The 26,631-nt window shown below is 29.5% G+C and overlaps 2 protein-coding genes across 2 annotated transcripts in view; one reads left to right on the top strand and one right to left on the bottom strand.

Annotated features, from left to right (window-relative positions):
• The window catches only part of LOC132741315 (glycerol-3-phosphate acyltransferase 1, mitochondrial-like), a 40,749-nt gene extending 34,714 nt beyond the window's left edge, over nt 1-6,035 (bottom strand). The window contains exon 1 of the mRNA XM_060729445.1: nt 6,021-6,035. The gene's annotated coding sequence lies outside the window, so the exon portion shown is untranslated. The remainder of the gene's footprint in view (nt 1-6,020) is intronic.
• On the top strand, nt 2,533-25,684 carry LOC132741317 (polycomb group RING finger protein 3-like). The gene is made up of 4 exons (XM_060729448.1): nt 2,533-2,644; nt 20,383-20,445; nt 21,276-21,509; nt 25,665-25,684. Exons 1-4 carry the CDS (start codon nt 2,533-2,535, stop codon nt 25,682-25,684), a joined length of 429 nt encoding a protein of 142 aa, XP_060585431.1.
• Nucleotides 25,685-26,631: the final 947 nt, after the last annotated feature.

The raw sequence follows: 26,631 nt of genomic DNA, 5'->3' as shown, positions 1-26,631 counted from the left end.
ATTGTTATTTTCCTATGTGCAAATATTGAATTATTTTCCTCTATTCTTCTTAATGAAAGACCTTGCTGTGTAAAAACAACAACTGAGAAATAGGATAATATGAACCACTGTATTCCATACCTCTCCAAACTAAATATAAGAAATTCTTAACAAAGCTGCTTCCTAGTAGCCTTCTAGCTCTTTTTTTCAAACCTTATTTTCTTAAAAAAATATCTGTTTATTTATAAATAGCTTCTATCAGAAATACAAAACAATAATAAATATCCTAGTTCCCAAACAAAAAAGATATGTAAACCACACAACACTACCTACAAAATATGAATTAATGGAATATAACAAAACTCAAGAAAATCATGAAACCTCCAGTCTATCATGAAATCATCAGCAAGGTTCATGCACGACAACCCATGTATATCCTGCATGATTTTAACATGGGTTTAAAGCTTGATCAACTTGTGCTGTCTCCACAGGTTTCCTGTGATTTTCATACATCAAACTGATGACAATAGCAGTACTATCTCTTCCATTTCACAAAATCAAAAAAAAAAAAAAAAAAAAAAAATAATTTTGCATTGTATAAGTTTAAACTTTAACTTGGTATCTTAACAGAGATAAAATTTATAAACCTTGAACTACAGCAAACATAACGAAATGTTAAATCTGCACATTTTATGCTCACTGATCATTATCAAGAAAAATTATTCTTTAATTGTTAAACTTTTGTCTTGTGTGTCAAATGAAAAAATAAAGATATTTTCTGTTTAATAATCAATTTTATCTACATCAATTAAACAGTATCTAAAATATAAACATCCAGATATTTGTATCCGTGTGTGTTTCCATTTATTATAAAGTGATGTTTATCACATTGAAAGAACAATGAATTTAATGAGAACCAATGGGAATTCTTCTTTCATTAATATTAAGAAAAAATGTCATTGGTCAGTCTTTACAGGAAATAATTATACTAATTGGGCATGTTGCTATGTCCCTTTATCCTAATTCATATTTAACTCTGTTTTATAAAAAGATAAAAACACAAAGGTTTAAATGGCTTGAGTATAAATGCTAAATACAGGTATTAGACATTTCTTTCCATAAAAGAAGTGATTATAACTTTTGTTTAACTGATTTTGTTTAAAATCTGACATACTCTGATACCATTTTTGTTATAAATTTTAACTGATCTTTATTTCTTTTGAAATAAAGATCAGTTAAAAGAATCAAAGCATTAAAGGCCCATTTTGCCCCAGAAAGTCTTTATTTATTTATTTATCAAAAGTTTATTTTTGGTGTCCGGTAAAAGTTTCCAAAAAGTTACTTATTGGATAATTAACCTTAACCATCTTTTGCTTCTGATGCCTTTTGGTAATGATTATTAATAGTTATTGTTATGGATTTTATATAAAAGTCAAAATACTACATTGTTTACATTTTTCTACTTTTATGACAAATAATTTCACTTTTAAATGTACCTCATCTTCAGGCGATAAAAATCCGACATACTCTGATACCATTATTTCAACGTAACAAAACTCATGTTTGCCGTTTCTAAAGAGGAAAAAATATTCGTTTCTGAGGCAAAATGTGCCTTTAAAGACATCAGACTACTTTTTTAATTCTGTACTACCATTATTAATTTATTTGCATGTTTACTTCATATAACATAAAACTGTCTGGTAAATTATAGAAACTTTATTCCTGTCTGTAATGAACAATGATGGATAAAAGTCAATGGTATAAATGGCAGTCTGTACATTCTATAAACATATAATCAATCTGTGAAATTAGCAGTAAAATTGTCCTTTTGCCCGGGACAACCATTTTTTGGTCCGGACAACCAATTTTTAAAAGTTTACTTGCCCAATGGACTAGTGAAAATTTGCAGAAAGTATTCATCAATATGTCAACAAATAGTGATAAAATGCAAGATATCAAATACAATTAGTTTGCTTACATTTATGACTGTTTCTCACAGAAGAGAAGCTGAAAATATTTGGGCAACCAGTTTTTACTTTGTACGACCAGATTTTCTTGAATTGGTTGCCCGAATGACAACAATTTTAAAACCCTAATTTCACAGACTCTGTAATTGTCAATACATGTATATAACTTCTTTAAATTGATCAAGAAATAAGCAGATTTTACTAGTAGAAATCAGCTAAAGATAATAGAGATCTACATTAACATTGCTTTGTTACATGAATTAAACCAGTTCTGGCTTGAAAGTCAAATGTTACTGACACTGATAAAGATTTATGACAATAGCCACATGAGCAGTGAACTTTTACATTTTCGGCAAAAACTGGGGTAAAAAACATCTAAAACCTAATTTTGATTTGATATGAGAATAGAATTTAAACAGATCTTTCAACCTGTACAAAACCATTTCATCACTTATGGTGAAAATTGCAAAATATGTGTGCACTGACCATTATTAGACTGTGAAGTTATGGCTGACCTTGACCTGAACTTGTTGCATTAGTAGATTAAGTTGTCACCAGGTAACATGTATGCAGTGTAAAATGAAGTATGGTTTCCAAAGATATTAAAGAAAAACAATCAGGATGGGCAGACCTGGCACAACAGAATGGTACAAAGTTATCTCTGTTAAGCCAGACTGTTATGTTACTGACCATTAAGAGTATAAAACTATGAATCATAGATTGAAAAATGTCTCTGTTTTAATAGGACAGACTTGTAGTTATTTGATAATAAAGATCATTATATGATATCTGATATCTATGTTTACAAGATGTTAATAGGAATTGGCCTTTAACGGAAAATCTGTAATATCATCTATTATTATGTTGATAGTTTTTATATCATACCTAATTCAAACAACAAAACATATTATATAATATGTACATGTATGTGTTAGTAAGTGTTGGATACATGATCTGGTATGACATTTACTGATATAACAGATAAAGTGTTTTTCAACAAATATACATGTATATATGTTGATTTTACTAAATATCACTATAGAACTCTTATCAAAATTATGTTACCCAGAAATATTTCTTAAGAATATCCAAATAATGTATTTCTATTGTTTTTTATTAACATATGAAATACCCATGAAATAATAGGCACATTTAATGTAGACCGATTCACTTTAATACAGACCTGCCTCTAGTAATTGCATAAAAAGTTGTGTTCATTATTTTAATCTTATTGTTGCAGTGATAGCCTATGATATAAAGTCCTTGGTTCTCCATTCTAATCTGACAATTTTGCACAAAATATTGCTATATAAAAATATTTGCAAACAAAATGTACAAATGGACTACCATATCTGATAAATGAAATATCAAAAGTGCAAGGGAACTTAAGCCATTATCTATTCTCATCCTAGTTTTTGGCATTACTACTGTTATAACTGATACAATCATTTACAAAGTTATTATTTTGTTTTTTTATAATGAAAATTGAGAGCATTAATGATGAAAATATTGTAAGTTTAAATAAAAAGCTGATAAAAATAATCTCCTTATTTGAATGAACATAGTAATCTTTTTTATGCTTAAATAACACGATCTTTTAGTTTTAGATCTCTTAGAAAATTTTCAGCTGAAGATTCATGAAAAAAGCACATGATGTTTGTTTTTAACCCTTAATTTACTGAATTTCTTAAATGGACTTGTTCAGCTTCCATATTTATGACTGTCCACTATATTTTTCTCAAAAGTTTTTTTTTTGAATTTTGGTATTCTGTTACAGTTTCCAAAATGGTACAGACAAGCAATTAGGTGAGCCTTCTTTGTTGCTTTTATGTTTTGGTTAAGGCCATTTGTAAAGACCAGTGACCTTAAGTATTTTGTATATAAGACCAAATGCCACTTTGTTTATATTCTGAGCTACTTTTATGACACATTATTTCATATTATTTTTTTCACCTGATAAACATCTGTTATCCTCTAAATCCATTATCAAAACTTACTAAAACATAGGTTTACCTTTTCCACACCACACATGACTATTTTTTATTTTCATTTTTTCTGTGAATTAAAAGTTGGTCACACAACAGAATAGAACCTGACCATATTTATATACATTTTCAGGCCGGTCTGACTCTGTACTGGAGACAAAGGCTAAACTCTTTGGTTCTAGCAGATTAATTGATGGACCCATAATCTGACCTATATTTAATTAACAAAACATTTAACCACAAATATTGACATGTGCTCTTCTTTTCTTTTCTAACAAATATGTTGTGGTGAAATTCTTACTGCATCCACTAAACTGATGATACCCAGTAATAAGAATTAGGCAGGTCTGGGATCTATCCATTGGTATTTATAATACGAAGCTCAAGTGACTCATATTGATTATGACAGTGTTTTGAAATTTTTAAATACAAGTATTTTGAAAAATCAAATTTGTGTTTACAAGTTTGCCATTTGGAATTCAATTCTATTTTGTCACTTTGTAATCATTTTCTCTCATTAAATATTTAAACATTTTTAAGTGTTTGATAACTGTTGGATTGTAAATAAAACTTTTTGTATATAATTGTAAATAAATTAAACAATTTATAAATACAACTATAATATAACATAACATTTCATTTTGTAACTGATAAATAGTCTAAATATTCCTGAACAAAAAGAGTTGAAAGTTGAAATACAAAATTAAATGTTTAAAATCAAGATAACAGATTGATAAAAATAACTGACAAGCTGCTGTCACTAGATACTGGCCACTTCCTTATGATAAACTGTCAACATCATAAATTAACAAAACTCCTCTGGGCGATTGCATGTATCTAAGTCTAACATTCTTTTCTGTAAAATTTTAAATAAGTGTGCTTAATATTTATAATTATAAGAAGATGCTGATCCGGTTTGAGTCATTAAAATGTCCCAAAATAAATGGTAGGATATACCATTCATATATTTTTTCACTCCAAATTTAAGTTTCCAATATAAAACATTAAAATAAACTAAATACACACAAATATTTAAAGGGAGACCTATACATAACTAACCATTTTATTGCTTAATCGATAAAAAAATCCAATTAAAATTTTTAAAAAAATTTTACTTAAACAAATTTGGAAAATTTGAAATTTCCTATTCTTTAAAAATTTTTTTTTTAGACAGCCTTTTTACTTAATTTACTATCATAAAAATACAGCCCTTTTTTATTTTTGAAAAAACAAAATTTGGCCCTACTAACCCTTTTAAATTTAGAGCCCAAAAATGTTTTTAAAACCAATAAAAAACAGTGTAACTTTAAATTTTGTTTTGGTGGGGGAAAACCATACTTTGGGGGTTTAAAAAATATTGAAATTTTAAAACCACTAGGGCAGTTTATTTTTAAAAACTACAAAGTAATATTTTATACTTCCAGTATTAATTTTCAAAACATGGGCCTAAGCCCCTAATTAAAGCCCAAAAAATAAAAAAAACCTTTTTTTTTTAAAGTTTCATTTTCAAAATTTTTAAATTTTCCATTTTAAATTTATTTTTTTCCAAAGTTGTTAATTTTTTTTGGGCTTATGACCAAATATTTAACCCAAGTTATTTTTTAAAAATATAAAAATGTTTTTCCCAGGTTTTTATACTGTTTATATTAAAAATTAAAAAGAAGCATTTAAATTGTCCAACTTTTGAAACCAAAAAAAGAAAATTGTGCTTTTTGTGTATGACGGGTTCTTTTGTTCTGACCCAAAAATGAAAATATATAATTTAAAAAAAAAACCATTTTGGCTTTCATGTAAAATTTTTTCAGTGTTTAATTTTTTTGGGATTTTCCCAAATTAAAACGATAAAGGGTATTTTTTTCATTGACTTTAATTAAGTATTATTTTTTTACCCCCCCAAAATAAAGTTTGAAATTTTTAGATCGTCAAAAAACAAAAAAATCACAACAAAAAAATAAATCCCCAGACTAACTGTGCCTATCCAAATGCTTTCCCCAAAGAAAAAGGGTATTTTCTACCTTTATTAATTTAGTTTAAATTTTCATTTTTAAACCAAAATCTTTGAAAAATGAAAATTAAAAAGGGCATTTACCTTTCAGAATTTTCCCCGACTTTATAATACTTTTACAAAAATTTCATCACCTTTTATAAATTTTGAAACCCTCTCACATTTTGACCGTTGTTTTTCACGACCTTGAAATGCTAAGGGCAATCACCTGCTGTAAGGCGCCAACAAAAAAAAATACAAGCCCTTTTACCGGTTTTTTCCCTGTTTTCTCATTTAAAATTATTGTTTTAAATCCTTATAAAATGTTTTAAATTTGAGTAAAATTGTATTTTTTAAATTTTTTATTTTGGCATCCTAAACCTTTTGTATAATACGGTGAAATTCTGTAATCCGTAAAAACAGACATAAAGTTAAACTGTTAAAACTTAACCCAAAGCTGGGTGCGTCTACAAACATTGAAACAAGACAAGTCAAGTTAGCTTTTAAAACTATCATGCATGCATATGAAGGGTTTGGTTAACTCAGATAAATAGATTAAATGACGCTGATTAAATTGAACATTGAATGCTCATTTGGGTCTGATGTTTCAGAACGATACGTTAAAAAATAAAAAGGTTTAATAGTCCATTTATAAGGGAAGTCAAACTCAAAATTTGGGACCACTTAACAGTCTGGCCTGGTCTCGGGCTTTGGGCTTGCTCGTGCTACAGACTGCATGTGTATTCTTAAATGGAAATAAATAAAAAAATATATCAAATTCCATGCCTTTTTCAATGAAAATTTTAGTTGTGCGCCACCATTTTCAGATTAATGATAAATGTCCAGTGTTCCAAGTGAAACGGGAAGAGGTGCATGAAATTCAGAATGGCACCTTTAAAACCGAATAATGAATGACTTCAACGTTCATAGGCTTTGTCTAATTTCATATTATTTATTTATTAGATGTTACGCGGCACATTTATAGGACTAAGTTTTGGTAACAAAATAAAAAAAATAATTCGAATTACGTTGAACCAGTTTAGTCATTTTAGTACAGAATTGTGATTTGGAAGCCTTAAGATCTTCACCTTTTTTTTTAACAAATTAGACTGTGAATCAAAAATTGGAATGGTACCTCAGTCAAAATCTTCAACCCTTGCACAAATTCACTTGTCATGTTTAAGTTATGAAGCCCCATCTTCTTAGTAAAGCAGCTCTAGGCTTTTTTTACAACAAACATGACTTTTGTATTGACCAATGGGAAAATCAGTTCAAAGAAGTTTTGACCTTTTTCCGGGCAAAGGTTCAGCTTTTTAAATTCAAATGGGGGGGTTGGGCCAGCATTCCAGCTAAATGGAAAAAATCAGAATTTGATTGAAAAACCAAAAAATCCCTTTTTTTCATTTACTTTTTGGTCCTGTTATTTTTTAAAATTTTGGGTCACCTAAATCCTTTTAAATGTATGATGTTTAAATTTTTTTATTTTCAAAAAAATTTTCGCCTAAAATTTTCAAATTCGGACAAAAAATTTCAAAAAGGAAGTTTATAAAGTTTGTGCAAAAAACCAACAACTTTTGCGACCAGCAATTCCAGCCCAAAGGCGCATTCCGGCAGTCTAATCGGGCTCCATGCTGCCCCTATCATTTTTTTCCAAACTTTTGGAAGGGCAAATTTAAGGGATCCTGATCAAACGCGGGGAATATTTTTTCAGGCTTTGACAAAATTTAAAAATTTAAACTTTCAGTTTTTGCTTCGGTTTTTTAAAAGGAAAAAGGGGGGTGATAAAAAAAATAATTATTTAACCACAAAAAATTTAAATAACTAGCACAAAATGTTTTTTGTAACATTTTTATAAAATTGAAACACCTCGGGTTTTTTCTCGTTTTTTAAAAACCTGGGGTTTACAGGGAAGATTGGATTTTTAATTCTTTATTTTTTTGGTTTTTGTTTTTTTTCTTTTTAAAATTTTGTAATTTCTTTTCTTCAAACTAGAAAAAAAACATACTTTTTTTTTTGGGGATCAGACCTAATTTTGGGTATCAAAATTTGCCCAAAAAAACCCCCTTCCCCGGTTAAAAAATTGGTATTTATGGAAATATGGGGACAATAAAATTAAATTTAAAGATTCATTTGATGGTAACAATTTTTCATGCTTTCTTTGGGTTTAGTTTATCAAAATTACATTAACTTCAAAAGATTGCATTTTTCAAACCTCTTGACTAAACTTTGAAAACATTTTAGTTGTCTTATAACTATGTTGTTGTTAGTATCAAAGGCTTAAGAATATGTCTAAAAAGCAAAAGAAGCCATTCAGATTAAAGCTTAAAATTTGGTTACTAGATTGTCATGAGATTTAAAAAAAAAATTAAATTGATATTTTATATCAATTTAGGTTTCAATTCAGTAATACAATTTATATAATTGTTCATTTATTTTTGAAATTTTGTGTTGTAATTAGTTTGAATTTATCAAATTTCAATTATCATCAGTTTTTGAATTACAGAAAGATTATTATATCTTTAAACACTGGGCCTAGATTCCCCTGTAAAAAAAAAATAAACTCAGGTTTTTTTAAAAAATTTTTCGCCAAAATTTTGGGCCCCCACCCAACCCTTTAAATATATTTTTTTGCCTCCCCAAAAGCCAAAATTCCCCCTAACCAGCCCAAATTTTGGGCTGAAAATGAATTTCATTTTTTTTAAGCTACCTTCACAAGTGACAGGTAAATTTTGTATTATTTTCTTTCGGGCCCGCCCTTTTCCGAAAACCTTTTATTTTAAAAAAACATTCCTCTAAAACCTTTGGGCCCAATTTCCCCCAACTTCACAAAATGTTTTTTTGGAAATTTCAATTTAAAAAAAATTTTTTCCCAAAAAATTTTAAAACTCCAACATTGCCAGGAAAACCATCAAAAAAAACTTAAAATATTTCTTTTAGAAAATAAAACATAAAACTTTCTTTCTAGTTCAATGGTTACCAAGTTTGTCAAAATAAATTGCCCGTGGGGTAAAAAAATTTGGCCCACACCCCACCGGGGGGGGGGGGGGTCATTGATTTTCCTTATTTTTTAATATGTAAAACTTAAGAAATCTTTTTTTTTAAAAACGAAAATTAGGCTATGAGCTTAGATATTAAGCTTTGAAACATCATCAAGTGGGTCTGTTTACCAAGTTTGTTTAAATAAAAGGCCCTTGGGTAAAAAATTGGCCCTGGCGCTCTGGGTCATTGTTTTTCCCCTTATGTATATAGTTAAAAACTTTAAAAAAATCTTCTTTTAAAAATCCCAAGAGCTAGAGTTAGATATGTTTAGCATTGAAACATCTTCTAATGGGTGTCTACCAAGCAAGACCTGGGAATGATTACATTGATCAGATTAATTTTTGATTTAATTACAAATTACTTTTCAGTTTTAATGGGTAATTGATTACAATTGAATTAACTTCAAACTTTTGCCTCTGTAATAAATTTTAAATTTCAAATTATTTTGGGAAAAAGTAATTGATTGATAATTGATTACTTTTTCCTTTGATAAACTATAAAAAAAAACATTTTCCAACCTTTTTTTTGTCACACGTTTTTTTGATGTATGTTTAAAAGTCCCCTTTAAAATAAAATTTTAAAGAATTTTTTTGGCGCTCTGAAAAAAATGGGAATTAAAAAATGGTTTAAAAATTTAATTTTTCATGAAAAATCTTTTTTAAATTTTTGTGCTTAGGATAAATTTTAATTATTTTGTGTAATGTTTTTTGGATTATTGTTTGTGAGGTTTGGGGACTGGAAAAAAAGGGAAATTAAGAAAAGAAAAAGAAATTTTGCAGGGGAAGGGGGATCTTTGAAAAATGGGGTTTTGAGCAAAATTCTTTTTCGTTTTTAAGTCCCCCCAGACAAATTTGTGGTTAGTAACATTTTAAAAAACCAACGGGTGTCCTTTTGTTTTAAAGAGGATTAAATTTTGCCACAAATACAACCTTTGAACTTAGAAACATTATTGAATTCTTTCACGAGACTCAGTGCTCTGAAACGGAATGAAGTGAGTGTAGCAAAAACACCACAATTCCAGGTAGGCTAGTATAAAACCCTTCAAATTCCGAAATTTACTGGGATTCTAAATAAAATTAATAAATCACGCCTTGAGTCAGGTTGAACATAAATTATGTACATTAGAATCATTAGAAAAAAAAGTGTGTAATTTTTGAAAAAAGGATTTGGCTAAATATGGACTTGTATAAATGGACCAAAATTTTTAAAAAGGCTATGGATAAATACATGAAATTGAAGAGAAGGCGGAAAGCACTGACTAAACTTAGGGTTATTTTCTCAAAAGACTAAACAATTAGAATCAAGAAGTAAACAGTTGGCTGATTGATTTAAACCATGTGCAATCTCAACCCAATGAAAATTTAATTTGGGTTTTTGGAAATTTTTGGGGAGGCGCCCCAAAAGGGGGAAAGGGGGAAGATACAATTTTTAATTTATTCGGGGATTTTCCTTTGGAAAAGAAGGAAAATTGTTTAGTGTTTTTAGTTCCCCAATTAAAATTTTTGAAAAAAGTGCATAGGAAATGGGCGAAAAGGCAAAGAGGAAGGGACAGAAAAAATTTGGCCCAAAATTTTAATTTTGTTTAAAGAAAGAAACTGGTTGTAAAAAGTTGGGAAATCTTTTAGAAATACCAATTTTTTTTGTTACGAGCAGTTCCCCAAAGGGGGTTGATTGGGGGGAAAAAGGGGCTTTAAATTTCCCGAAAAGAAGGAGGCTGGGAAACGAAGGGAAACGGGCCTGGTTATTTTTAGGGATACATTGTATTTGATGGTAAAGCACAGCGAAAACGACCAAGATGGGGATTCGATGAGGAAAAACCTTGGAATTCTTTTCCTGGAATTTTAAATTTGGTCTGACTCTGAGAAAATTGAAGACGATGATTTTAAATTAAAACATTTTAAAAAACAATATTTATTATCTTTTTATAAACCTGGGCAAATGTAAATTTCAAATTTTAAAATTTTAAGGGGTTTATGTATCATTTTAATTATTTTTAAAAAATTTCAACCCCAAAAAACTCTGGGAAGGTTTTTTAGGGGTTTGGGAAATCGCTTTAGGGTTAGGAAAAATTCGTTAAAAAACGGGGCTAAAAATTTGTGCGAAACCCATTTTGATACAATCTTATTGGTTTAAAAACTTAAATAAACTTTTTTTTACTTTGGGAAAGGAAAATTATACATTTTGGGGAAATTTATTTATGGTGGAAAAATTAAACCAGCGTACAATGTATTTTTGGATGTCGTTTTTGTTTAACGTCTTTCCAAAAGTTTGGTATAAAATTTAAAGGGGAAGGGGGAAACTGTATTTAATTGGAGACGGGGAATAGTAGATTTTTGGTACGAAAAAAAGATTACTTTGGTTTGTGAGCTTTAAAATTTTTTGATGGGGGATTATGATGTGTATGACCCAGATTTACCCCTGTTTGGGGCCTAAACTTGCAATACTTTGAAACATTTTTTGGTCATCGTTTAATTAAATTTTTTTAAAAATTTACGGGTTTACGTATTATTAAGGGTTCAAATTTAGTTTCACGACCCGAAAACCGGTAATTTTACGTTTTATTTCGAGACAGGGGGTTTTGTTTTTAAACTACTTACTCACTTTGAATTAAAAAAAATTTTTTTCCAGAATTAGAAATTTTTACACCCCAATTGTTAAAACCGTTATGGATCCCACTTTTCCATTTTTTTTAAATTTATTTTTTTTAATAAAATCAAAAAATTTTTGAAAAAAAAAAATTTGAAAGGGAAAAATTTTTGCAAAAAAATTTTTGGGTTTAAAAATTAAACCTAAGGGGGGAAATTCAGAGAAAATTTAATAATTTAAACTCCCGGGTTTTTTAATACGTTGGGAAATAATGTAATTTTTGGTATTTAAAATATCATAAATGGGGCTATTTTTCTGTTTAAAAACCTGTCTGAAAAAAGATGTAGAAACCCTTTTTTTAAATCTTATTTGTAAAAAATGGGTTTGTTTTTTTAAAAATTTACATTTTAATAAAAAAAAAAAAAAGGGTTTTTGGGTTTGCCCAAAAGAATTTTGGGGAAAGGCAAAACATGCATTTTTTAAATGCTTTACGAACTTTAACAGTAAAAGTTTTTAAAAAATGGGGAAATTGAGCTTTGTTTTTTAAAAACAATTTTTTTAAACATACTTTTAGTTTTTAAAGGGGCGTCGACGTCTTTATTGCTTTAAAGGAGCTAAAATCAAAAAAGTTATTTTTTTTCCAATCCTAGAAAATTTTTGGAAATTTTTTAAAACCCAAAAATATTTCCCGAAGAATAATTTTTCATTTGGTTTAAAATTTTTTGAAAATTTTTTTTTTTTGTTTTTGGGAAAAACGACATTTTTCAGTCAACAAATTGAGGGAATCTTAAAAAATTTTTGAAAAAAATGTATGTTTTTTAATAATCTGAAAATTGGTAAATAAAATTTTTTAGATGGGGAATTACTATTGAAGAAATTACAGCGGCTTTTAAAAACATTAAAAAGGAAAAAATCTCCTGGGAAGGGAATTTTTTTTTTAAAATAAATACTTCATTGAATCTTTTGATATATTTAGGGTGAAAATTTTTTTGGGATATTTTTTAATTTTATATTAATAGGGGTTTTTTTTCCCCGAATCCTGGATTTGAGGGGTGTTTTTATCCCACTGTTTTTAAAAAAGGGAAAAGAAAAAAAAATTTGCTAAAAAACTTTTAAAATTTTAATTACATAGTTTTTTGGGGCTTTTTTTCCTAAATTATTTACAACGTTTTTTAAATAAAAGTTTTAGGGGTTTTTAATTTAAACAAAAAAAACCCTTGTTGTCTGAGGCCCCATTTTTTTGGGTTTTTCGGAAAGGTAATTCAACTTTTAGATGCCTGTATTTTTTTTGCCCTGTTTTTAAAAAAATTACCTAAATAGAAAAAAGCGTCTTTTTACTTTTGTATTTGTGGATTTCAAAAAGGCCTTTATAGTATTTACAGAAATGCCCTTTGGTCAAGTTATAAATATTTGGTATTTAGAGGTAAATTTTTACGATTTTTAGAATATGTACGAAAAGGGTTTTAAAATTTTGTAAAAAAACATTGAAATTTTGTTTTTTTCTGTTTTTTTGAATATGCTTTGGGTCTCCGTAAAGGGGGAGGTAATTTTTCCCCATAATTTTTTCCTTGTTTTTTTATGACGTCGAGTTATTTTTTTAGGGGCAGGATATAAACAGTGGACTTCAATTAAATGAAAATTATATTTTGGGTTTCTACTTTTTGCTTTTAAACATGGAAATTTTTGGGTGATTTTCACCAGAACAGAAAATTTAAAAAAAAGTTTAAATTTTTCTCTATTCAATTTTTTGAAAAAAATGGAGTCTGAATTTTTAAATTTTATAAAACTAAAAAACTTTTTTTAGGAAAACGTGGTGGGTTGTTAAACTAATGAGGAAATTTTTGTTAAAATGGTGAAAAATCGAAATTGTTTGAATTTTTTTAAATTTCCTTGGAGGGTTTTTTTAATTACCGGGTTTCGTTTTTTTTTAAAACAGGAACAGATAAAGGAAAACCTTTTAAAAACATTTTTAAAAGTTTACTTAAATTGTAAAAAGCATAAACTTAATTTCCCAAAATATTATTCAGTTATTTGATGCGTTTGTCGGATCCAATTCTTTTTTGTTATGCCCCTCGGAAATTTGGGGGAAATAGTAAGTCAAAAGAAATTGAAAGAATTCATCGTAAGTTTTGTAAAAGAAACTTAATGTTTAAAATGAATACATGTAATCGCCAGCAAATTTTATCGGTGAACTGGCTCGTTATCCTTTATTACATTACAAATATATTTTACGGATAGTAAAGTTTTGGCTTAAATTTTTACAAACAGGACCCAATATCATTCTTAAAAAGAATTTATAATATATCTATATGAAGACGGTATAAATTTGGTTAAGAAAAAAATTGGCTTTCAAGTGTTAAACAGATTTATTATCGTCGATAGGTTTTATGTTGTAAAGGCATTTTTCAAGAGGTTTTTTTGTATAAAATTTTTTTTTTACTAGAATTCAAGCAAACGTTTAATTGAAATTTTCCCTTTGTTTCAAAGCTGGCAAAGCCCGATATTTGTAAATAAATCCTGTTTTATTGTTAATTTTCAAGGAGATAAAAAAAAGGTTCCAGTATGAAAAAAATCTGGGGTTTATTACCCTTTGTAGCCTTTGGCCCTTTTTATTAGGTTTGGGAAAAAGATTTTTTTAGCAACCGTTAAATTTTACAGTTGGTCGTTTTTTGGTTTAAAAAGGATCCAAAAATTAAAAGTTTTTTTTTAAAATTTCTGTTTGGGTTTTCTGATATTGAAGATTTAGTACCACTTTGTTTTTGGTTTTCACTTTTACAATGAAACCCCCAGAAAAAAATACATTAAAAAATTTTACTACGTTAGACTTTGTAGGTTTTAAAAATTTTTAGAAATTTTTAAATAGTGATAATAAAATTATTTTACGTTAAAACCCTTTCTTGTTATATACGAGGAAACATTGGCTATTGAGAATATCAAAATTACACATCGTTGAATTCACGGTTAAACCTCTGTGTAACATAGCGTAGAAAATAAGTTTTGATTGGATAAATGTCTAAATTTTAATTTTAGGGTTCCATTTTGCTTTGGGTAAATTTTGATATGTTTTTTTATTAACGGGAAATTTTAAATTAAAACAAAAAAACATATGCTTTGCTAAAAATTTTTACTATTTATATTTTTATGTAAGTGACTTATACTTTCATATTTTAATTTTTTTATTGTGTAAAACGATTTTTATTTTGTACAAATCTGAAAATAAAATTTTTTGTTCTGTTCCCTTTTTAAAAAAAAAGTTTCTTAATTTCTAAATTTTAAAATATACATTATTACACAAAAAGGGTTTTTCCCGTCTTCAACAGTCATTTATTTTAACACACTTTTAGTTACTGTCACACACTTTTTTCTTTTTTTGCCCTTTCCCTTTTTTGATCATAAGTTCATAAAACCCTCTATAGTCAGACTGCATTCTATTTAGGACGGAAAATTTTCCCGCAACCCCTAAACAAACGCCCTCAAGGGGCCAAAAGATGCAGGGATGGTCCTCAAATCTTCTTGGCTTTAAATTTTTTATTGAACCTTTTGCAACAGGGAAAATTTTTTAAAAGTTTTCAATTGTACAGTACACTTGTATACAGGTTTTATAAAGGTGTTTTAAAAAAATAAATTTTTTTTATGGGAACAAAGAGGCAATAGACCCTTAAACTTTACAAAGGGAAATTATCAGTTTTTTTACAAACACTTCAATGGTACAAACAGTATCCATTATAATATAGACCACTTGTTTATCACCTTACAAAATAAACTGTTGCATATTTAATTAAAAATATGGTAATATGCATCTGAATAAAATCTAGAATATAGAAATAAAGAAGTTATCTATATTGTTTGAAACTTTTTAAAACATGGCTTTAAACCAAAATATGTGAAACAATATTTAACATACCTTATGGGGGGTTTAATGAAATTTTGAATGTGACTTAGTGTTTCCATTTTATCTTCTTAGTCACAATTTGTTTACTGTGGCTGTCACATTTCCAGATGCTTTCTTTTAGAAATTCAAAGACATCATTAATCCAAGATTGACATTTTGGTTAAGAAATACCAGCCAAACAATGAATGTCTATCTTTCAGTTAGAATTTGGTTAACTGTATGGATTAAAACTTATTTCTTCATCTGGTGAAGTGATGTCTTAAAATTGTCTCACTTGATATTTTACTACCTTAGTTAAACTGTAACATGTGAAATAAATCATTTGAATTTCAATAAAGTTTCATGTAAATCTGAAAGTAATCAATATCAATGCAAATTTTTTAATCATAAATTACAGACTTGAATTTTAAGCTGTAATTGATTAATTACAATTAAAACTTGTAATCAATTTTTGAGCAAGGTAATCAATTACATGATGATTTACACTGTAATCATGTAATCAATTAAAAAATCGATGATTACGATTTAGTGATTACCCCAGGTCTGCTACCAGTTTGCTTCAAATAAGGGCCCTTGGGTTAAAATTTGCTCCGGCCCCCTGGGGTCAATTTACAAAAAATTTCACTGTCAATGAAAACTACCCAATTTGAGTATTGCATGGACCTGTTGTTTAAAAATTGGTGCAAAGCACAATTTCAAACGAAAATGATTCAACTATTATTTTTACAGATCTGATGTATGATGATAATAATTGAGTGAGGACCAGGAAAATATGGAAAAGCGTGTCAAACTGAAGAAGGTTGAAATCCATGTATAACATGTGGATTGTGTAAAGGGAATGATTTAACCCCTAGTGGAGGCCCCCACTAACCATCACAGAATAGTCTAACATACATGTAAGTTTTTTATTAAATTCAGGATGTGGACCTCAATGACTTTAAAGTGACCATTTTGCTCCATCCAAAAAGGTATAATCGTTAGTGAACAGAATGAGAGTCAAAAATAAGTTTTATTTTGTAAATAATTTCCTTTGCCATGTTTTTTATAATATAATTTTACTTCACATGAAACATGAATAATTCAGCATGCCCTTTGGAAAAATTTCTGTAAATAAATCCATAGGAAATTTACCTGCAAAGTTTTATAAAGAGAATGGGGGCAGTCTATTTCCTATGTTTTGAAAAGGCATAATTTATATTTTAAAGCATATATATATATATACATTTTAATATATAAAATAAGATTCCAAATTTTGAATTGTGAAATCTGCACTTATGGTAATCAGTGTGACTTGGGTCATTCCTGAATTACAGAATTTTCTGAACTCAAAAAGTCTTTTTTTCCCTGTACAAAAGTACATACCAGGTAAAAATGCTTTAATTTTAGGATTTTTCAAAACCCTTTTTTGATTTTTAAAACTTTAACGCATTTGGTTTCATCATAAATGGTTAAATGATCAGTTCCCAACAGAAATTTTTGAATATTTGTAAAAATAAAAATTAGTTATATAATAAAAAAACAAAAACAATGGCACCATTGTGTAATGACTCTTTACCATCTTTGTGTTAGTTGCTACTTTGTAATCTCCAAACAAATCCCATGACCTTAACGTATGAAACCTTTAAATTTTTTATTTTTTTTAAATAACAAATTTTACAAATTTTTTTTTGCAATGTCATATACATGTAACATCAATATAACAATATAATTCCAGATAATGGTTACTGAAATACAATTTGACAAAACAATTTTCAATATACAAATTACTGATGAACCTTCATTTTGATGATTTAGATTTGGGCCTTAATTAATCTAAGACCCATCCTCAGTAACCGAGGCTAATTAATGTTGACTAGTATATACAGAATGTATACCGTGGGTTCGGACAATGCTAGAGACCAGGCTTGTTTTGAGGACACATGTACTATAAAAGTGCATGAAAGACGTTATACAAATTGTTGAATGGTCTTTAAATATTTTGTATAATGATAATATGAGCCGTGTCATGACAAAACCAACATAGTGCGTTTGCGGACCAAAGCATGGGATCCAGACCAGCCTGCGCCATCCCGCCGCAGTCCTGATCAGGAATCCGATGCTGTTTCGCTGTACAAAACCTATCACCCAAGTAGAGGAAGTGATAAGGCGAACAGCATGGATCCTGATTCAGACTGCGCCGGATGCGCAGGCTGGTCTGGATCCATGCTGGTCGCAAAGCCATTTATGTTGGTTTTGTCATGACACGGCTTCAATTATAAATTTAATTTGGAATTAAATCTATTAAACAGTTTTTGTCGGAGTTGTCTTGTTGAAGTTTTTTTGTTAGGAGAATAACACATGTTCCTAAGATGTGGTTTAATAACTGGATTTCATCCAAAGTCATCCAGCTGAACTATATTAGGTAAGTCATTAGTTCTGAACCTATTATAATGTTATCTTGTGGTTTAACTCAATTTTTAATATCTTCTCTGATAATAAAAAATTTAATCTTTATCTGCCATTCTGATTAAAATCAGCCTCTAAAAAACCCGCTCCGCATTTTAGATCTGAGCGTGACCAAATTCAAAATCAATTTCTGTTTAACCTTTCACGCGAGCTTTCATAATTTTGAAAGCAATGTGTTTCTTATTTTAATCCTGGAAAAACCCCAATTACTGAGTAGGTAATTTTCCCACGATTTCAAGAAACAAACGTGGCATTGTTTTCCATTATAGCCCGACAGTTAAATTGGCAAAAAACAGTCTGGCTTCATTAAAAACTGAACACTAAATTATTTCAAGTTTATTTGTTAAAAAAATTTAACTTTTAAACCATTTTTTGGCTAACAAAAATCAAAGAATTTGTTTAACTTCCACGGATAATGGTATTTTGATACTTCTTCTAATGCCTCTGTAAAAACAAGTTCGATTACATGGCTAAAAGTAGGTTTCTCGGGAAATCCAAATTATGAATTAGGCGAAATAAAACATATACGGTCGTCTTCAGATCTACATAAAAAAATAAGTAGATCTGAACTTTAATCAGATTGTATCTAGTCATAGATGATGTTTTGATGATTGTTTGTTTTGTTTGGTTGGTTTTGTATGCTAAATTTTACACACTTTCGGTTATATTTTGGCGGTCTATTCATCTTACCGGTTTTCCTGGACAGCTAACCAGTTATTTGTCGTTTCTTTTCAAGTGACCGACTACTTATAGCACATGATTTTTAAAACATCAGTGAGAGACAATAACAATTAGACATGATGTTACAAAACCAATGCTCACCCCTCACTATAAAGCTGAATCAATGGCTTGAGTAAAAAATTAAATTAATCCAACTGGACTCAATTTTAAAATGGCCCCTCAGTGGCAAAGTTGTTCCGGTTAGTTAATTCCAATCATTTGACACTTGACCCTTACTGTGGCCCGGCATCCATTTGACACTTGACCCCCTTAACTGTCGGCCCGGCATCCATCTGACACTTGCAACCCTTACTGTGGCGCCCGGCATATCCATCTGACACTTGACCCTTACTTGTGGCCCCGGCATCCATCTGACACTTGACCCTTACTGTTTGGCCCCCGGCATCCAACTTGACACACTTGACCCTGTTACTTCCCCACCTGGCCCGGTTTTCCCAAATTCCCCAGAAAATAACAAAGGGCTTAATTTTGTGGAAAGTTTTCAGATAAACTCACAGAAATTTTGTTTCCAGTACTTTTGTGGTGCCCATCCCCCGGGTAAAAAAAATGTATGTTAAAGGGGATCAAAGATGTTAAATTGTTCCTAAACTGAAAACTTCCCTCTATTGAATTTTGTTTTTTTTTTAAAATAAAAGAAAAGAAAAAATGTAAGTAAAAAGTTAATGGGTATTTGGGAAAATTTAGTTTTTAAAATTTACTTTTTTTTTTTACTAATTTTTTCTTAATTTACTTTAAATGAAATTTCCCGTCATCCCGGTTTTCCCAAAGCCAAGAAATTGGGGTACCCCAAAATTGGGGGCCAAATTTAACCAAAAAAGGGGAAGAAATTTAGGGGGTTTTAAAAATTAAAATTTTTAAATTGTTTTTTTTCATTAATTATTAATTATTAATCCAAAAATAAAGTATGAAATTTGTAAAGAATGTATTATTAATAGTATTGATATCTGTGTTAAGCTCAGTAAAATAAAACCCTTTATTACTCTTGCTTAGGTGGGGGCAAGTTTGAACACCAGCCAGAGTGGGATATTTTCTAATGCATTTGCATTGTTCTTTTACAAACTAAATATATTACCTGCCAAGCTTAAGAACTGTTTATAGTTCTTTTCTGGTGCTTACTTGTGCCTGAAATGATGCACAAGGGATTACTTAAGTTTTTCCACTTCCATCAAAACGTGTCTCTTTGACTTAATACTATAAAAATCCAACAAATACCTTAGTCAAAGACTTGAACAGTGCCTTGGCTGGGTTAGAAACTGAAAAAAGTAAAATTTGTTTGCAAATCTGTCCTTATATGAAGCATTGTTTTGAACATGCAATACACTGTATATCTTATTTGAAATGAAGATTTTAAATAAATGTATGTATACATTGTTTTTTTTCTTTATATAACTACTACCCTAAAACGGTACCATTCCCAATAGAAAATAGACATTAAAATTCCCAATTTCCAATGTTAAATTCCCAAAATGACTGTTCAAAATGCCCACAAGGCAAAGTGATTTTTCTAAAATCATTTAAATCCAACATATTCATATAAATCACCACTCAATAGTTCTATCTAGACAGTAGAAGCTGTTAGCTATCTTTATTCATGATGTCTAATCTCATTTGTAGCTGAAAAAATGCATTAAAAAAATTCCCAATTTTAGTCAAAATAACGCATTTTTTCCCAATCAGTCTGGTACCGGCACCATTCCCAAAGTAGAGAAAAAAAACGCTGGTATATTTATCTACAGTGCTGTATAATAATTGATTATATTATAGGTGAAAAGAGGAGACAGATAGAATTTTACAAGAAAAAGGGTCTTCAAATGCCACATGGAGATGGTAGGTCTATTTTGTGTATTGTTGATGAGTTTAAACTGGTGTCTTCATAAAGATTTTCTTTATAAATCCTGTATTGAATTATGTTTTAAGAAACCAATTATAAATAATATGATTTTGAGGTTAGTCAGACTCGTCACAAATTTATTGGCTTATGTTTGGTTGTAATTTGATATTGACCATTGACAAAGTAGCGTTTGTAAACTGGTCTTTAAACCTGTCAGGGGCAAGCCGTTGTTTCAGTGAGCAAGAAACTTTACACCCAGTAAAGTACTGGTTGGTTCCAGGAATGGATTAGAGACTATTTCAATAAGCGTTTAGTTCTTATAAATAAATTCTTATAAACTGAACAATCCTGTAGTTTGTAACAGAAATACATGTACTGTCATAATAAAGCAAACTTTTAAAGTGACTTTATGCTCATTTTTTTCATTGTCAACTTGAGTTAAATGAGATATATATTTCAAATGATTTACTAATGTAGTGGTGACTGACCAATTATTGATATAGGTAATTAGAATTGTGTAAGATGAAATATAAAAACAAAGATATAGAAAGATTGTTCTACTATTGTCATGACAAATCCAACGTAATGTGTTTGCGACCAGCAAGGATCCAGACCAGCGTGGGCATCCGGATCCATGCAGTTCGCTTACAAACCCTATAACAAGTAGAGAAACTGATGGCGAACAGCATGGATCCTGATCAGACTGCGTGGATGGGCAGGCTGGTCTGGATCCATGCTGGTCGCAAACCCATTATGTTGGTTTTGTCATGACGCGGCTCATTTTATCTCCAGCATATTTTATTTTATTTCCATATATTATCTTCAGCGTACGAGGATGACAAGAAGAACATTGAGAAGAATTCTCCAGATAAGGAGGATAATAAAGACTATCATCGTCTTGATGAGCAAGTGAACGTGTGTCTTGAGTGTCTCGAAATTAACGTTCTGAAAAGTTTAAAACGTAAAATACTAAGACTGTCTTCCCAAGCCACTGTGACTCATTTAAAAAAATTTGTGGCTTTAAAAGTGTTTGGAACAATAGATCGTTACAAAGATGTAAGTATATACCCTTTACTATCGCTAGGGAAGATAATAACTGACATATGCCCCCAGTATAGATTTTGACCAGACTGCACATACTGTCTGACCATATTTTTTGCAGTTTACTTGCAAGTTTTTTTTCATTACTTACGTTTTATTACATGCCCAAAAACATTTCTGCATATATTGTTTTGCACCTGGTGACAGTGATTAATCTAGAAATTCCTTACAATGCGTCGGATGACGCACATGTTTGAAAACAATGAGTCCTTTAGCAAAATCAATGAGTCATGTAGCAAAATAAATGTGTCTTAGCAGAAATTTTTTTTTAATAGCAGATCCTTGACATGATTTGCATGTTTTTATAACAAGCGATTAAGTAATTAAAGTGTAAAAAAAAAGTTTTTTTTGGTACTAATATTAATTGCAGGCAAAACAATTTTTATTGGCTGCTCAAAAATCTAATTTGCATAATTTATATTTTCTTACTACTTATGTCTAATACTGTGCATTATCCATTTTAATTGTTCGTAATTTGCACAAAATGTCCCTATCACACTGTATACATACTGACGACTTTTATTGCTCCTTGTATGCCTCTGTGTAGAAAGCATACACAGACAGACCTTTTGATCATGAAAAAAAGTCATGCACAATGTTTCCCTGATTGGTTAATCCCCCTGTCAAATATTCTGATGACGTAATAGACATCTTTTTTTTTTTTTACACTCGGCGTGAACTTGAGTGACCTTAGGGGAATTCAATTTACACCAGACCTGGGGTAATCACTAATCGTAATCATCGATTTTTTAATTGATTACATGATTACAGTGTAATCATCATGTAATTGATTACCTTGCTCAAAATTGATTACATTAATTGTAATTAATCAATTACAGCTTAAATTCAGTCTGTAATTATGATTAAAATTTGATTGATATTGATTACTTTCAGATTTTACATGAAACTATTGAAATTCAAATGATTTATTTCACATGTTACAGTTTAACTAAGGTAGTAAAATATCAAGTGAGACATTTTAAGACATCACTCACAATGAAGAAATAAGTTTTAATCCATACAGTTAACCAAATTCTAACTGAAAGATAGACATCATTGTTTGGCTGGTATTCTAACCAAAATGTCAAATCATTGGATTAATGATGTCTTTGAATTTCCTAAAGAAACATCTGGAAATGTGACAGCACAGTACAAATTGTGCACTAAGAAGATAAATGGAAACACTAAGTCACATTCAAATTTCATTACCCACATAAAGGTATGTTAAATATTGTTTCACATATTTTGGTTAAACCATGTTTTAAAAAGTTTCAAACAATATAGATAACTTCTTTATTTCTATATTCTAGAGTTTATGTCAGATGCATATTACCATATTTTAATTATATGCAACAGTTATTTTGTAAGGTGATAAACAATGTGTCTATATTATAATGGATACTGTTGTACCATTGAAGTGTTTGTAAAAAAACTGATAATTTCTTTGTAAAGATTAAGTCTATTGTCTCTTTGAATTCCCATATAAAAATTTATTGTTTTCACACCTGTTATAACACCTGTATACAGTGTACTGTACAATTGACACTTTTAAAAATTTCTGTTGCAGAGAGTTCAATATGAAACCTACACCAAGAAGACTGAGGACCATCCCTGCATCATTGGCCCCTTGAGGGCGTTTGTTTAGTGTTGCGGGTAAATTTTCCGTCCTGATAGATGCAGTCTGACTGATAGACGGTTTTATGAACTTATGATGCTAAAGTGCAATGCTAAAATATGATAAAGTGATGTGACAGTAACTAAAAGTGTGTTAAAATGATGACTGTTGATGAGCTGGAAATCCTTTGTGTATATAATGTATATATTAAATAGCATTAAGAAACTTTTGTTTATAGAACAGAACAGAACAGAAACTTTATTTTCAGACTTGTACAAAATACATCGTCTACACAATACAAACAATTAAATATATGTAAGTATAAGTCACATTACATAATAATATCATAGTCAAATGTTAGCAAAGCATATGTTTTATTGCTTAATTTATAATTCCGTTAATACAAAACATATCAAAATATTATCAAAGCAAAATGGAATCTATATTTAAAGTTAGACATTATGCAATCAATACTTATTTATCTACGCTATGTTACACAGAGGATTAACCGTGAATTCAACGATGTGTAACTGATATTCTCATAGCCAATGCTTCTCGTATATAACAAGCAAGGTTACGTAAAATAATCTTATTATCACTATTTAATAATTCTAAAAATTTATACATACTAGGTCTAACGTAGTAAAATTTCTTAATGTATTTCTTTCTAAGGTCATTGTAACAAGTGCAAACCAAAACAAAGTGGTACTCATCTTCAATATCATGTAAGCTACAGTATATACAAAAACGTTCATTTCTTGGTATCCTATTTGAACCATAACGACCAGACTGTATAAGTAACGGATGTGCTGATAATCTTATTCTACTAATATAATGCCTAAGGCTACTAGGTAATAAATCCAGATATTTTTCATACTGGAACACATTTTTTATCTCCTTGTATAACAATAAAACAGGACTATTTACAATATCAGCATGCCAGCTTTGTACAAAGGAATCAATTAAACGCTGCTTGAATTCTAGTAAAAACAATTTACTACATAAAACCCCTTGATTATGCCATACATACATAAAACCATACGACGACAATAAATCTTTAACACTTGAAAGCCAATTTTTCTTACCATTTATACAGTCTTCATAAGATATATTATAAATTTCTTTAAGAATGATATTGTCTGTTTGTAATAATTTAAGCCAAAACTTTACTATCCGTAAATATCTTGTAATGTATAAAGGATAACGAGCCAGTTCACCATAAACTGCTGCATTACATGTATTCATTTTAACATTAAGTATTCTTTTACAAAACTTAAGATGAATTCTTTCAATTTCTTTTGACTAACTATTTCCCCAAATTTCCGAGGCACAACAAAGAATGGATCCGACAAACGCATCAAATAACTGACATAATAGTTTGGGATTAAGTTTATAATTTGTACAATTTATTTGTAGAACATTTAATGCTTTTAAAGCTTTTCCTATTATCTGTTCCTGAATTTAAAACAAACGTACCCGTGTAATTAAAAACAACTCCAAAGTAATTTAAGTTACTAACAAGTTTGAGTTTTTATACAAAAATTCTCCATTAGATAACAACCCAATTTGTTTTCTAAAAACTATTGCTTTAGTTTTATCAATTTTAACATTCAGACTCCATTTTTCACAATATGAATAGAGCATATTTAAACTTTGTTAATCTATTCTGGTGAATCACCAAAAATAACCATGTCATCGGCATAAAGTATAATATCATTTAATTGAAGTCCAATGTTTATATCCTGCACTAAGAGTAACTCGACGTCATCAATAAACAGAGAAAACATTATCGGTGAAATTACCTCCCCATGACGGAGACCTACAGCATATTCAAAAAAATCAGAAATAACAATTACAATGTTTTATACAAGATTTAACCTTATCGTACATATCTCTAACAATACGTAACAATTTACCTCTAATACCAATATTATATAACTTGAGCCATAGGGCATTTCTGTAAATACTATCAAAGGCCTTTTTGAAATCCACAAATACACAGTATAGACGCTTTTTCTCATTTAGGTATTTTTGAATAACAGACAATAAAATATACAGGGCATCTACAGTTGAATTACCTTTCCGAAAACCAAACTGTGCATCAGACAACAAGTTATTTTGTTCACAATAATCCATAATCCTTTTATTTAAAATCGTTGTAAATAATTTAGACAAGCAACTAACTAGTGTAATACCTCTATAGTTATTAGCATTATTTACGTCTCCCTTTTTATGCAGTGGGATAATAACACCCTCAGTCCAGGATTCGGGGAAAAAACCACTATCTAATATACAATTAAAAATATCGCAAATATGACACCCTAATATATCAATAGATTCAATGAAGTATTCATTTAAAAGAAAATCATTCCCAGGAGATTTATTCCTTTTTCAATGTTTTAACAGCCGCTGTAATTTCTTCAATAGTAAAATTCCTATCTAAAATTTCATCACCATTGTCAGTATTATTAAAATCATACATTGTTTCAAAATTTTCAGATTCATCATTTGTTGACTGAAAAATGTCGTTTCCAATAGACGAAAAGTATTCAAAAAATTCATCCACTGAAATATTATTCTTCGAACTAGTGTTATGTTTAAAATATTTCCAAAATTCTCTAGGATTGGAAAAACGTAACTTTTCGATTTCACGCTCCTTTAAAGCAATATGACGTCGACGCTTTAATCTAACAGTATGTTTATAATTGCTTTTTAAAAGACAAAGCTCATCCCTATTTTCATAACTTTTACTCTGTTAAAGTTACGTAAAGCATTTAAATATGCATGTTTTGCCTGCACACATTCTTGGTCAAACCAAACCTTATTTTTATCATTAAATGTATTACAAAAATCAACACTATTATTTACACAATAAGATTTACAAAACATAGGGCTAGCTACATCTTGTATCAGACAGGTAAAATCAGAAACTAGCGCATTTATAGATAATTTACTACAAATATCTACATTATTTAACAACGTATTAAAAACCGGCAGTTTAGTTATTAACTTTGCTCTGAATTCCTCCCTTAGGTTATTTGACCAAACATATTTGCAAAAATTTTCCTTGCATTGGTTTTTTTCAATATTTTGTGATTTATTACAAAATAAATTAAAAGAAATAGGACAGTGGTCACTCCATACGGTATAATCATGAACTGTAAAATTACTAATTCTGGAAAAATTACAATTCAAAGTGAGTAAGTAGTCAATAACAGACGCCCCCTGTCTCGAAATAAACGTAAAATTACCGTTACGATCGTGATCTATTCGACCGTTAATAATACGTAAACCTGTACTTTTACAAAATTCAATTAAACGATGACCAAAAGTGTTACACGTATTGTCAAGTGAGGCCCGAAACAGGGGTACATCTGGGTCATACACATCATAATCAATATCAATATTTAATGCATCACAAACAATGTAATCTTTTTTCGTACCAACTCTACTATTCCAGTCTCCA

This window comes from Ruditapes philippinarum, unplaced genomic scaffold (assembly GCF_026571515.1).
Source record: "Ruditapes philippinarum isolate M1 unplaced genomic scaffold, ASM2657151v2 ctg1458_1_1_1_1, whole genome shotgun sequence".
Lineage (NCBI taxonomy): Eukaryota > Metazoa > Mollusca > Bivalvia > Venerida > Veneridae > Ruditapes > Ruditapes philippinarum.
This window is presented reverse-complemented; position numbering and strand designations above follow the sequence as displayed.